We start from the raw sequence: 15,143 nt of genomic DNA, 5'->3' as shown, positions 1-15,143 counted from the left end.
TTGCCTACCTGAGGGCCCGCCTTTCCCCACATGTTCCCCAGAGAGCACTGAGATCAGGGACTTTAAATCGCCTGACTGTCCCTGGCCCCAAGGATGCCAGACTGGGTATTACCAGATCTCAGTGGTGGCTCCACACTGGTGGAACAAGCTCCCGGAGGACATCAGGGCCCTGCGGGACCTCTTACAGTTCCGCAGGGCCTGTAAAACGGAGCTCTTCCATTCGATTCCATTTAGGCCTTCGATTAGGAGCTGCCACTGAGTGCGCTACTGAACATCTATTACTAGTACTTTCTTTGGGATAGTCATATGGGGCCAACTACAATGATTGCCATCTGCACTTTATTGTTTGTATGTAATTTGCACTTTATATTTTATTGTTGAATTTTATCTGTTTTTATTATAAATTATTATTGTATGCCGCCTTGAGCCTGCTTGTCAGGCAAGGCAGGATAGAAATAAAAATAAATAAATAAATAATGCACATTCCAGGATACCTACTTCTGCATCCAGGGGCCTTAACAAGATGGCATGATCTACTGTTTCCAAGGTTGCAGATAAATCCAATAACAGCAACAGAGAGGCTTGAACTTTATCTGCACTCAGATAGAGGGTATCAAATAAAAAATAAATAAATAAATAATGCACATTCCAGGATACCTACTTCTGCATCCAGGGGCCTTAACAAGATGGCATGATCTACTGTTTCCAAGGTTGCAGATAAATCCAATAAGAGCAACAGAGAGGCTTGAACTTTATCTGCACTCAGATAGAGGTTATCAACTAAAGTTAGAAGAGCTGTCAAGGACTTAAAGAAGAAAGGAGATATAACATTCCTCCTATCTTCCCAGGATTTTTTTGGAGGATAAGATTTTTTTGGAGGATAGGTTTAAGATCATTATAGAAGGGGCTTTGCAGCAGCATATGTCCAGCTATTTCAATTTCCCCAGTAGCATAGGGGCATAAATGCTCATGAAACAGCACACCATGGTATCTCTTTTCAAATAAAGCAGATGAATGAACATTGAGACAGGACAGAGTGAAAGCTATCCTGTGCTTGGGAATCAACATACTAGCTAAATAGTCTGACAGACCAGTTTCTTGTTCCTGGTGATGATATTTTGCAGCAAAACTTAATAGTGTTTAAGTTCAATGTCCCAAATCCTTTGCTCCATTTCAGATTTAGATTTGGAATAACCCAAGGCTATTAAGTTGCTAGGAGACTAACTGATGGATTGTAATTTCTCTGAAAGGAACCTTTTTCACTTTGAGTGAAAGATGTCTGTTAATATTAAATGTGCAGGACCCACAAGAGATAAAACCAGCTTCAGCCAGTAATTAATCCATGCACAAGCTTCCAAAGAAATTAAATCTGCTTCTATACACAAAACTGTATTAGGAACATAGTGGGGGACTGCAAGTATGGCTCTCAAAAATTTACTTTGAATTATTGAATGGGGTCTATAGTTAACATACCTGGGACCCAAACAGCAGCTGTGTAATAACCTTGGCCACAAAGACACGGATAGCTGAGGGAACATATTGGTCTCTTCTAGTATAATTTAAAGCACAGATACTTCTTTGGGCATTCCCAACTGCATTATTAATCTGAGTGTGCCAAGATCCGGAAGAATGAAAAACTACACTTAAGTATTTAAAACATGTCAAGTGTTCAATAGCATCCCCATTAATCATCCATCTGTGCATAGATCTTCCGATAAATACAACAATTTTGGACTTGCTATAGTTAATGGTCAAGATATCATTATAACAATATGATGCAAAAGTCCTCAGCATACACCTTAAATCTATACTGTTATGAGAGAGCAGTACTGCATCATCTGCATAAAGTAAAGCTGAAAGCTGTCTAAAGGCCAGTTTGGGGAGATGAAAAATGGAGTCAGATAAACACTTAACCATTGAGTTGATATAAAAACTGAACAGACCAGGTGTCAGAACACAGCCCTGTTTGACCCCATTATAAGTAGACACAGAGGCTAAGAGATGTCCAGCATGGTTACAATTAGCAGCTATCTATTTATATTGGACTTCTTGGATTTAATCCATCATTTAGCACATGTGATAAGATCAAATACTGACCAATAGCATTAGTAAACCAGGATGCAAAATTATTCACTACAGTCTTCAAGTCTAGAATGAGTGTTATAATAAAAGACTATGCCTCTTTAGATTAATCGGGATTTATACCCCCCAAAGGCAAACAACAGACCCAATACATAGAATATTAAATACCATTCATATAACTAAAAAACAGGAGATGCCGCTAGCTATTGTATCTCTTGATGCACAGAAAGCATTTGATATTTGGAAAGGGATTTTATTATTGGACTCTTAAGAAAACTAAATATTGGGCAATATTTTATGAATGTGATACTATCAGTCTATCAAAAATCAAAACCTAGAGTGTGAGTAAACGGTTTTGACTCTGAAAATTTTCCCCTGACCAGAGAAACTAAACAGGGATGTCCCCTATCACCCCTGCCTTTTGATCTCTCATTAGAACACCGCCATAAAGACTGATAAACATATTAGAGGCTTAGAAGTAAATGGTCAAGCACACACGATTAATATGGTTGCGGATGATGTGACAGTGTTAACTGTAAAACCTAAAGAAGCTTTACCAGAATTAGTGAGAGAAATCAGTGAATAGGGAATAACCGCAGGATTATGTATTAGTTATAAAAAATCTGGAATATTATATATAAATATTAAACCAAAAATACAACGTGAAATTCAAAATGATCTAGGTTTCCCAATATTCCATAAATCATTTAAATATCTGGGAGTAACTATCTCAAAGAATTTAAATAAACTTTAGCAGTGGTCCCAGATACACTTCACAATTATGGGCAGATCTAGCACCATAAAAATGGTGGCACTACCAAAATTAAATTATCTTTTCCAAACACTTCCCATAGTAATTACACCAAAAGACTTGGCAAGGTGGCAAAAACATTTATTAATTTTATATATCAATGTAAAAGACCAAGACTAATGAAGGTTATGAGACAAAAGAGGTTGGATCAAGGGGGGAGGGGAGAACCTAGTTTATCGTACCTGGATGGAACTTCTGATAAGCCATGGGTGAGTATGGAAGCAAATGGGAAACATCTGGAATTAACTGAGAAAATTGTTTTTGGAGGGGAAAAAGTAAGAGATATAAAATGGATAGAGAATCCCTTTCTATCCTCTAGTTAAATTTTTTGATTAAATGGAAAAACAAACTGATTTCAGAGATATCCCTGGTGCTTCATTTTACATTACACAACTTTTGTTTTTTAGGTAAACCAGAATAATATATTAAATGGAAAGAAAGAGGGATTTACAGAATGAGAGACTTTTATGTAAATCGAACCCCCTTGCTGTAATACAACTAAAAGAAAAGTTGCAAGGAGTTTTAATGAACTGGATTCTTCTTCATCAATTACATTATTTAACTGCAAATCCTACAGTAAGGGTAACTATTACCAGAAGGATGATGAAATCTGAACAAATGCTAATACAACATATGAACAGTGCAAAAGGAATCATCTCTAAAATATATTCTCATTAATCTGAAATAGATACAAATACGGCAAATGGTCTGAAAATAATATGGGAAAATGATATTGGGATAAAAATAGAACAAAATGTATGGAATAAGTTATGGATGACTCAAACAAGGAAAACTGTATCAATAGCCCTTAGGGAGAATTCTTTGAAACTACTACATCATTGATGTAGTATACCATTGTATATTACTCCGATAAATCTTGCAAGAATAAGTAATACAAATAATAAAAAATGTTGGAGAAACTGTAATCAGTGAGGCAATTATATTCACATGTGGTGGTCATGCCCTGTAGTGTCACAGTTTTGAGAACAAATAATTTCAGAAATGGGAAATATCATGCATCAAATTATTTAGGCCACACCAACATCAGCTCTGTTAATTTGGGGGGGACAAAATGAAAAAGTGACATCTAAAGCCAGTTTGGTGTAGTGATTAAGTGAGCGGACTCTAATCTGGGAGAACTGGGTTTGATTCCCCACTCCTCCACTTACACCTGGCTGGATGACCTTGGGCAAACCATAGTTCTGGCACAGCTGTTCTTGAAAAAGAGCAGTTTCTGTCAGAGCTCTCTCAGCCCCATCTACCTCACAGGGTGTCTGTTGTGGGGAGGGGAAGGGAAAGGACTTTGTAAGCCGCTCTGAGACTCCTTTGGGTAGTGAAGAGCGGGGTACAAATCCAATCTTTTCTTCTTCTAAAGGACTGATAGTGTTTATGTTGATCTCAGCTTGTAGGCAAATAGCATCCTATAGCAATCTATATGTTATTATGCTTCTTCAAGACTTCATAGTCATACAAGTATATAGTGCAGATGGCTGGCTACTTAATCTCCCCGTCACAATCCTTCAGAAGGAGGTGGAATCATTCATCTTTGATGCTGCAACTAACTTCTGCCAAACCACTCCTTTGGGCCTGTAACTTTTCTCCTGTGATTAAGACTTTATAGTTCATTTTCAGCTCAAAACATTCTATTGGGAGCCTTGTTTGGTTCTGTTCCCTATATGATTTATACTGTTCAACCAAAAAATGTTTAGTCTCAGTGCATTTCCTATCAAGCCAAGGTTTAGATTTGTGAGAGGAAACATAGTCTTTACTAGAAACACTGAAGCAAAAGCTGTTGTGGTCATACATCCATAAGAGATTAGCCCACATAATCAAGATTGTGGTGTGGTATACAAGAGGCAATAGACTTCTTTAGAAAAGCTAATCAAGATGGGAACACAGTCCTGCCATCACTCAGCTACTGAGATACAATGTCAGCCAGGCAGCTGCAACGAAACAGGGTGTTATAATCCGTCAGTTTATTCATTAAACTTTTAGGAAGACACAGCATTTTATTCAGCTTACCTAAAGCCAACAATTGGGCATTCCTTGCAGATGTTGCACTTGGCCTGATGTTTTGCTGTTTCTGCAGCTGCCACTCTGTGCAGAACAGGTAACCACACCACTGATTGAGGCTCCAGATGCATCCAGTCTATGAATTGTTTTACACTGATTTCTGGTTTGTTGTTGTTCTGATGAATGAGAACAAGATCAGAAAATATTTGACTGTGTATTTTAACCCCATTACTTTTTAAGCAAAGAAACTGCCCTAACCTCAGCCCTTCCCAAATGTGGAAAACACAAGGAAATTACACTGTAACTAAAACATATGCCATGGAAATGCTACTGTCATCTATAACATTCAATGAAGCAGGAAGGACAAATTTCAATTACCCGAGCTTCTAAGCTAACTCAGGTGCATACTGTATCAATGCAGCAACACAACACACAATGAGGGAGGACTGGAGTGGACTACTTTTATTTATGTATTTAAAAACTGTATCCCTCTCTTTTGCTTGTGTTCTTAGCAGCTTATGCTAAAAACTACTAGCCAACAACAAAAACAACCAAAAACACTGAAACCACCCCATACAACTACAGCATCCAACAGAAAAATTAACACCCATTAATCACTGAAATGCCTTTCAGAAGATTAAAATCTTACATGCCCTGTTTAATAAAAGGGACTTGCAGTTCTTTTCCAAAAGATTATTGTACAGGTTGGATGGCATAACCGGAAAAGCACATGACTTAGGTGCAAAAGAACAGACTGGTCGGGTCAAAGGGATTCCCAAAACAGTCCTCAGGGCTGACCTAAATTGGCATGGGTTCAGTTCAGAAGATATGATTCTTCAGATACATAGGTTCAAGGTGGTAAAGAGGTTTAAAGGTAAAAACCAACACCTTCAAAATGAACCCAAAGCAATTTTGCAGCCAGTGAAGCTCTATCAGTATTAGCTTGATATACAGGCAGGCAGGCTGTGCTAACTGAAGCTTCTGGACTTCTTTAAGGGCTGTTTCATATACAGCATACCATAATACTCAAGCCTGTACAGGTTACAGAAGCACAGATCAGTTACTATTATTATTCACTACATTATCCATTAGAGGAGATGCAAAGATTTATTTTGCATGAGACAGAGAGGTAGATGCACAAGCTTGAACTCAGTCTTTGCTCATGTGGAAGCTCCATGGAAATACTGAAGCCCCTGCAGATGTAAGGAGCCCTGGAACGTCAGTCTCAGCAATATCTTTTAAACTATAATCCTTCACATGGCATTCTAGAAAGCAGTAATTATGCTTCTGTGCTACAACTAAAAGCCGATTTATTTTTCTCCATCTTTCCTAGATTAATGCCTTTAACAATTATATGGATGACTGATTTAGATGAAACTATAGTTTTATGTACCTATTTGGGGGGGTTTTTCTTTGAAAGTTGTGTCTCCAAATGTCTAACTTGATTCGGGCCTGGTAACAGAAAAGCCTCAATAAAGGATGTATTTAAACCTTCCAGAATGAAAGTGGAGCCAAATTTATTACCTGCTGAAAACAGCTGCGGACACTGGGTTCAATATTACTGCCTCCAAAAGCAGCTACTTCACCAAGCTGTCGTGGGATTTGGATAGCATCATGAAGCAATAAGCCGAGCTGCCTCTGGTCACACATTTCTGTGGGTCCTGCCACTTCCTTAAAGAGATCTGGAATCCATGTAAGAAATAATGTTTCTCTGTTTACCTTTATAAAACAATTTTAGCAGTAGTAATTCCATCTTGCACACAAGCAAAATTACCTGTTTCAAAGTAATTCTAACTATCAAAGTCTCTCTCATAGAAAATAATTCAATTATTCTTAATAATGGTGTGATTTCACCAGTGTAGTCTACAGTGTAGTCAAACCAACTGGCAGGGTTTTGTTTAGATAAACCTCTACCCAACTCTACCCATTACATTAATAAACCTACATGGCTCAAAATACTAACAGAGTTTCTGCATAAATTGTTTTCACTCCTTCACTTTGAATTATCTAGAATATTCTAGTATTATACACCAAATGTTGAGGTAAAAACAGATGCCAACTAGAGCTATTTCAGACTGACATTCCGCAAATCTTAAGTAGTAGAAGTGTTGGCTATTATATCAGGAATCACCTTAAATAGACATTGCATTGCACTGCATGTTTGATATAGAATACAAATTATTTATGTTCCACCTCTCTTTTTAGGTGGTTTCTGTCACCAAAAATATGGGGTCCCAAGGAAATCAGTATTAGCTATTTTATTTATCCATTAACTATATTTGTAGTCCACCTTTCAGTCATATTAGCTTCAAATGTGGTTTACAATAAAACAAAGTAAAGTAATCCAAGGCTTATTGAAGACAGTTTTTCTTTTTTTTAAAGGATGCAGGTCTTAAAATAAACCGGCAATTCTCTGGTATGGAAAAGCACTACAACAATAGCAGATGCTCCCAACAACGTGCGCTCTCTGCTTGTTCTGAAACAAAGTACACACCAGAGGCTATACAGCCCATTTATTTGATGCAGTATAGTGTTCAGAATAGGTCCTCAAAGGAATGACATTTACTGTGTAACCTGCGGTAAGGCACAGTCTAGAACACTCACAAAATAGGGGAAAGTTTGATCATCAAGCTTTTCATTTTATGTTTTAGAAAAAAGTTTGTTTCACCATATAACATTTTGACTAGCCTTTGGTATACTTTGTGGCTTACGTAACTGATGGAATAAATTTTAAACACAAGAGTACATGTGATCTTTGTAATAACTTTAAAACATAGTTTGTATCTCTGCAGGCTAAGAAGCTGATTACAGCATGAAGAGCAAACACTAACCTGTAACTTGGCCAATGGCCAACAAAATAATCTGCACCCACTTTTGAAGACCATTAAATTATGTCTTCTGCCCACTCTTTACTAATTTCTACTTCATTGTTGTAGCATTTTGCAGTTCCTTCAAACTTTCCCTTGAGAATTCTTCCTTAAGAGCTTCGGTATAAAAATGAACTATACACCAACTTTAATTTCATGTCAAAGCATAGGTATTATAACGACTTATTTGTCTCCAGGAAGATAAAGATGGCTTTAAGTTTTAATCCTACCATGTACAGGAAGATGGTAGAATAGATATTTTCACTTACAGAGTTGTGGTTCTAGACCATCACCACAGATTGAAGCAGTACAAGCAGTGATGTGTGAAGCCAAATGTATGAACTAGAGACACTGCTAAAGGAATTTATTCAAGGCCTAGTTCTTTTTGAGCTTCCTCCTGGTAGGGCTGCCAAGTCCCCCCCAGGGGGTGGGGAAACCCCCGCCCCAGAGGCCCATTCCCTGCCGCCGGTGGATCGGGCCCCGGGGGAACCCCACCCCAGCGTGCGCATCACCAGGAAGTGACGTTATGATGCCGGGCACGCTGGGGGTAGAGCCACAACCATCGGAGGGGGAAACTCTATGTTTTCCCCCTTGGATGGTCATGGCCCCACCCCCAGCGTGCTTGGTGTCATAACGTCACTTCCTGGTGATGTGTGTGCAGCGCGTGCGTGCGCATAGGACGCCGGACAGGAGTCCCCTGCTCCCGACGATTTTCGACTTGGCAACCCTACCTCCTGGTGATGGCCTTGGGCACTATGTTTATAGATTTTATTAGAATGCTAGCTTAGTTGCAACTGAAGCTGAAATATTTCACAGGGTCAAACCTTACAGCAAAACAGGACTTTAAAGCCACCACCTATTAACACAGTGGTAATACCTTAGTCTGCAGCAGTGTTATCAATGACAACTGCTCCAGCAAACTCTAGCTCACACTTTGTTGCTTGCAGGCTCCATAAATTAAACCTATGCATGTGCTTTGTATGCAGTTTTTCCCGACACAGAGCAATGAATGTTTCCAGCCTTTCTACACAAGTTAGGAAAAACAAATTTTCTTATTCTTTGCCAGAATGAGTACCTGAACCTATATATGTTGCCACAATGAAATGGTTAATGAAATTTAATACAACTGCTGTTGTGTTACTGAATTATACTTAAACTATATATATTCAAAGAAAAAGAGAATCCCCCTTATACGAACGTTATACTCACATCTGTACTTCTCCTCTAGAAGGCCCTTAGAAAGAGACATCAAACCAATCTTTAGGGACTGCACTCTGATTTTTCCAGTACGACCACTGAAATTTTAATGAAAATAAAGTTCCTCAGTATAGACACTAAATATTTCCATTCTGTACAAACATTTAATATCAATTATTACATATTGACACCTGACAGTATAGCATCACAGCTTGATTAATACTGTAATACTGGGAGGCACATTACATAGTAAGACAGGGTCTCTGAAGATGACCAGAGTGGATGGGTAGGTTCATATGGAGGAAGCAGTCGTTAAGATATGTTGGTCCCAGAACTTCTCTTTCAACGTCTTTTAGGACAGATTGGCAAATCGCTTTTATGTTCATTAGCATTAAAAAGGTCTAAGGAAGTACCAGGAGAGTAAAGTCTAAGAAAATCTCAGAAAATTCTTCAAGATTTACACATATCCTTCCGGATCACAGTCAACAATGAAGAGCTAATTAAAAGGAGGTTGTTTATATTTTCCAAATTGGAATTAAAAAAAACATTCATAGTAACAGATTAAAACAAAAACAATAATTATTAGGATACAAATGTATCTATTGGGCTGGTGAATTTAGCAACTGCTCCTATCATTCAAACGTTCAACACAATAAAAATTAAAAAGCCTACTGATGAGTTATAACAGTATTTGAATTCACACCACAAGTATATTATTGCTCTGTTGTAAATGACAGAACAACGTGTGCAATTTACTGTAGCATGTTGCAGAAACTGACAAATTTGCAAGCAATCAGTGAGTTATGAAATTCTAGCAAACTCAAATGCATAAGTAGGTTGTTTACTGTATCAGACAACTGCCCTTTTACCCATAAGAAAGCTAAAACATAAAATAATGTTGACAATGGAAGCTTATTCAACTCAAGACCACATGAAATTTATTTGGTGCCCAAAACAACAAAAAAGCAATCTATAGACTGTGATCACATGCAGAATTAACCACGCCACAGGCGTGAATGCTGGGTTGCCAACAGGTGCAGGATGTGTGGCAGATGTTCCCGTGTGGTCACACCCTTAAAATCTGCCCAGCATTTCTTATGAGTGGTATTCATAAGAAATAACAGCCATGAAAATATTTCCTTTTAAAACTGAATAGTTTAAAATTCAAGTTGTTCCATTGTAAAGCAATAGTTTAACCCTTTTCTGTTTTACTGTCACGTTGCTTACCTTAACCACAGTGGTGGTTTCAAAGGTTAGTAATTATATTTATATTCCACTTATTTCACCGAACTATGAGTTTATATATTGTTATATATAGTGTGCTTATCTCACTGACTTCTACAATTGATCAACTGATTGCTATTATTGTTGTTGTAAAAATGACTGGGATGACCTTAGCTCTAGCCCTATCAAATGAGAACTGTGCAATGAAATTATCTTGATATAGAGTTAGCAACTTTTTAATGTATGTTATTTGATGCATTACACAAGCTACATTTGACTGCATTTTCCTTCTCATTTTTTTACCCGTGAACATAGCATACAGACAGTTGGATGAACTGACATAAGGTCGTGGATATGTTAGAACTGCAATATGTATATTATAGGTTGGACTCAGTAAACCAAAAACAGCTCATAGAATGGATCTACTTTCCTGTTGAGCTCCCCAAAATATGGCTTCTGAGAAGAGAACAATATGTGGTATTGGAAGCTGCTGCTCAAGGAGAAGATCTGCAGAAATCACTCCATCTCCTCTTGTTTGAGCTCATCTGCAAACAGGACCAAAGCTCTGCAAACTGTGCTGATTTCCCTTCAAATGCAGACTTCATGCTACACCTCACTTGGTTCTTTAGGGTTCCCAGTCCTTAGAAGAATGCTCAGGGTGGGGGTGGGAGCTCTGGGGACTATAGCAAAAAAGGGAGAGAGCGAGAGCCATGAACTCATTTCCCATTCATAGCTTGTTGGATCTAGCAAACTTTTTTTCTGAAGGGGAAAAATCAAGAGTTCTTCAGTTAGAGTTTTTCATTCCATGGGAACCCACAATACAGAGCTCAGCATACACAGTAGTATTCTAGTTTTGACCATAAGAAAGAAAGAACCAGCTGTGTTTAGCTCTCATCCTCTTTTCACATATGTCAACAGAAAAACAGTGTTGTGCACACAGATTGATTCTGTAAGACTATGAACATTGTCTACTTCACACTGGCATCCTGTACTCACGTATCATAAACATTCAGCAGCCAGTTGAGACACATATCGACACAGAGTGGAACGTTCACCAGTTCTTTGTGCTTCTCTTCCATCCCACTGTAAATTGTAGTGAGACAGCTAACCACATCCTGAACACTGAGGAGCTGGTCATTTTGGTACAACTTGTGCTGTATGAAAGCTTCATTTGTTGCATTTAAGTCCAACAGGTCCACTGGCAAAGGGATAAAACAGAGAAAATACAATAAGTGGCATTTCGTTCCCCACCGGCTCAGCTTTGGGCTGGCTTCTCCTACAGCCTAGTTTGAACTGGGCTGCAGGAAAAGCCTGCCCCAGGATCAGCTGTGCTGGCCGGGAGCACGTTGCTCCCCGCCACCTCAGCTTGGGACTGACTTCTCTTGCATCCCAGTTTTCTGGGCTGCATGAGAAACCAGACCCAGGATTAGCTGTGCCCGTGAGGAGCAGATTGCTCCCCACAGGCTCAGCTTCAGGCTGGCTTCTTCTGCAGCTCAGTGTAAACCAGGCTCCGTGAGAAGTGAGCCCCAGGATTGGACTGGCTTTTTTAACCATTTTTTCTCCTTGGGTCTACTGGACTTTAAAAAACCCAAGATTTCTTTTTTAAAAAATACTGTACCGGTATTGAAATTCAGGATTTTTCAAGAATCCTGAAATTTTTCGGGTCCAATAAACCTGAACCAAAAAGTATCGGTAAAAAAAAAAAATGCACATCCCTAGATGTGAGTTAGGGGAGAAAGAGGAATTGGCAGGGTATGAAAGACAAGAAGAAGCATGGGGGCATGAAGCAAAGATAGAATGGATAGAGGAAAGACAAATGGATTAAAGGAGTAGGAAATGGGAGCTGGAGGGAAGGTCTCAAGGAAAAGTGGCAGGTGACAGGAAACTGAGAAAGGTTGGAGGTGGGAAGGCAAAGAAAGACAGGAGATAGACGTTGGAGGAAAGTCTGAGACAATGAGTCCTCAGCTTACGTTGCATAACAGTTTCTTGTACAAAAGGGTATAAACAATAAATCCAATAAATGTAGTTCTAATGGCAAAGCGATATTTGATCCAAATGAGTGATCATGCTAAATTTTGTAATACACAATATGAATAAGCACCATTTCCTCATAAGTTCTCCTTTGGTTCAGAACATTAAATGTGATTCCCTGCATAAGGAAACAGCACTGAGCAGACTGAAAGTCACGTGCTTTTTAGACATGTATGCAGAAATTCTTTAAACTCGTACTGTCTAATTGCTTTGAAATTATGTGAACTTCTAAAACGGCCACATAGTTTAAAAGGAAAATTATTCCATTCTACATGATCATATACATTGCTCTAAAACCACAGAACTTCAGCATCCATATTCAAATCACTTGTAATAATGCAAATGGCACTAAACAAAATTCTGAGGGAGTAATATAACAATCTGAATGCACATAGCAGTGTACATGTGCCAACATTCAAAACTGATGGAGAACTCTCAGAAAACAAGCAACCTTTTCTGAACACTTCTTGAAAAACTTTATAAATCACTTATCATTATTCCTAGGAAGAGACTGATGACTGGTTTCAAATCACTTCATCACCTAACCATAGCAATAACAGAAATATGCCCATATGCATTGATAGACATCCCCAATGAAAGCTCTCATTTCAGCTACAACTTTTCTTTTGGGTGGTGACATGAACGGGTGCGATTATGAGAAACTAATTATCATCCAGACAATGAGACAGAAGGGAAACAGCTGATCATGGATTTTTCTAAGTAGTCTTAAAGTAATGAAAAGATGCATTTCATAGAACAGAAAAGATTAGTTTAAATCAGAAATCGACAGAATAATCTCTACAGACATCTTTCATGAAAAATGGCTGAAAATTTAGCAAAAGGTGACAGTTCTTGGGCATCCTTTTCACCGTATGAATGAATTCAGATAATCAAGAAGTGTACTTCAGAAGTCCTTGGGTTGGCAGGCTTCTTTCTGCCTTTCCCTCACTTGCAAAGACTGAAGAGAGATTCTGGCTTAGAACAAATCACAATTTGTCATGACAGGCATTTAACAAACTGTGATTTCTCAGAACTAGAACCAGTAGTCTTAATCTGAGTTTGTAGGCAAGAAACAGTTTGTTAAGGCAGCCAATTTGCTGATTAAAGTACACAATCTTTCAGTCTCAGCATGGGTAGGGGAGGCAATATGTAAGTGCCAATGCTCCTCGTGTGACCGGGAGGGCTCCCATGGTTTGTTTATGATGCCTGAATTCAGTCTCTATTTTTTTATATAAACTTTATTAACTTTTTCATATAAACAATAACAAAACAAAACACCATTTTAAATATAATTCTCTAGTATAAAAGATATTGACTTAATAATTTCAATAATATGATTTAAACAGTTATACATATTAAATAATAAACATTATTAACAACAATACCAACTCATTTAATAAACAACTGTATCCATATACTTCTTTGGAAGGTTACAACTTTTGTTTTCTGTACTATTAACATAATCAAAAAAGGGAAACCATTTCTCTAAAAATATATTTTTCGTTGGCATAAGGTCTGCCATCAAAATTTGTGAAGCTAGTTTATCCATTATAATTAAATTCCACATCTTAAGGAACCACTGGCGGATCGTAGGTGCTTTATTAGTTTTCCAAACCTGGGCAATCAGAGTTTTTGCAGCAATTAATAATAGTGCAGCTAATTCTGTTTTTTGCTTAGTTAACTGTAAAGTTGGCCAGTAATTCAAAAGGACAAGTTCAGTTGTCTTAGGAGTTACACAATTATTTTATTAACTAGGACCACAATTTTTATCCAAAAATTAGCAATGATGGGACAATCCCACCAACAATGTTTAAAAGACCCAATTCAGCCTCTATTTTAAAATTTTAATCTTTCCAAACCATTTTTAAGGCAGAGCAGCAAATATGCAGAGCAGCAACTTCATAAATGTCACATTGAATGGAAATGGGACTTGACAATACTAACATGAATTATAAATTGCCCTGCACTACTCTTATGGTATAAAAACACTAGGACACAGAACAACAGGTGGAAAATGACAGCTACCACTAATACTGTTGCACTTGCAACAAGTAGAATGTTATACAGCCTATCTGTGAAGAATGTGGAGGAGTGTCATTCTATTTTCATAGAAGTATCGGGAGACTGATTATTAAATCTTTATTACTGTATTCATGCCCACAGTAAAAATGAGAGTTCAGTAATACAAGAGGAAGACTTCTTTTGGTTCTTCACTTTGGCATATGCACTGTACCTGACCCAGAAAAACTTGGACTGCCTGGTCAAATACAGGGCTGACTGGTATTTGGAAGGTATTTCTCACATAGGAGGTCAGCAGTGATTCAGTTCTGTTGCTTATTTAGCCTTCCTTTGCAGAATATCACTGAGCTTGTTTGCATGAGTTATCTCAAGCTGTTTGTCTTGTAAGCACTTTCTAATTTCTCTGTTGATTTTCTAGAAGGCAGACATCAATCTACTACAACAACAGCCAAACTTGATGTACCCACTACATGGGAAGAGGCTGTGGCTCTGAGGGAGAGCGCATGCTTTGTGTACAGAAGACCACAAGATCAATTCCTAGCGTCTCCATTTGAAAGGATCTCAAGTATTGTAAAAGTTCTGCTTCTACTACGGAGTGCTGTTGCCACTCAGAGTAGACAGCACTGAACCAGAGTGACTAATAGTCTTCCTGTAAGAGCCAGTATGGTGTAGTAGTCAGAGTGCTAGACTAGGATCTGAGAGACCCAGTTTGATTCCCTACTGTGCCAAGGAAGCTTGCTAGGTGACTGTGGGACTGCTACAACCATTCAGGCAGTGGAGCTGCATGCCAGCAGAGCAATGTGAGGAGAGGTGCCATTTGATCGTTGAGGAGCTCAGCTCTGTTCTGCTGAGGGAGAAGCCTGGAGGCTTGGTGCCTTCCGATTGGTGTTTTCCTCTTT

General features: G+C 38.4%; 1 protein-coding gene across 1 annotated transcript in view; it reads right to left on the bottom strand.

Moving 5' to 3' along the window:
• Positions 1-15,143, bottom strand: part of LOC107123341 (utrophin-like) — a 329,348-nt gene that overhangs the window by 64,922 nt on the left and 249,283 nt on the right. Inside the window, exons 11-14 of the mRNA XM_015426582.1 lie at positions 11,191-11,392; positions 8,983-9,068; positions 6,431-6,588; positions 4,916-5,082 (exon numbers count right to left, since the gene is read on the bottom strand). Coding sequence (XP_015282068.1) covers positions 4,916-5,082; positions 6,431-6,588; positions 8,983-9,068; positions 11,191-11,392 — 613 coding nt within the window. The remainder of the gene's footprint in view (positions 1-4,915; positions 5,083-6,430; positions 6,589-8,982; positions 9,069-11,190; positions 11,393-15,143) is intronic.

This window comes from Gekko japonicus, unplaced genomic scaffold (genome assembly GCF_001447785.1).
Source record: "Gekko japonicus isolate JY-2015 unplaced genomic scaffold, Gekko_japonicus_V1.1 scaffold1564, whole genome shotgun sequence".
NCBI classification, from domain to species: domain Eukaryota; kingdom Metazoa; phylum Chordata; class Lepidosauria; order Squamata; family Gekkonidae; genus Gekko; species Gekko japonicus.
The sequence above is the reverse complement of the archived record's forward strand: the minus strand, read 5'-3'. Positions and strand labels throughout refer to the sequence as shown.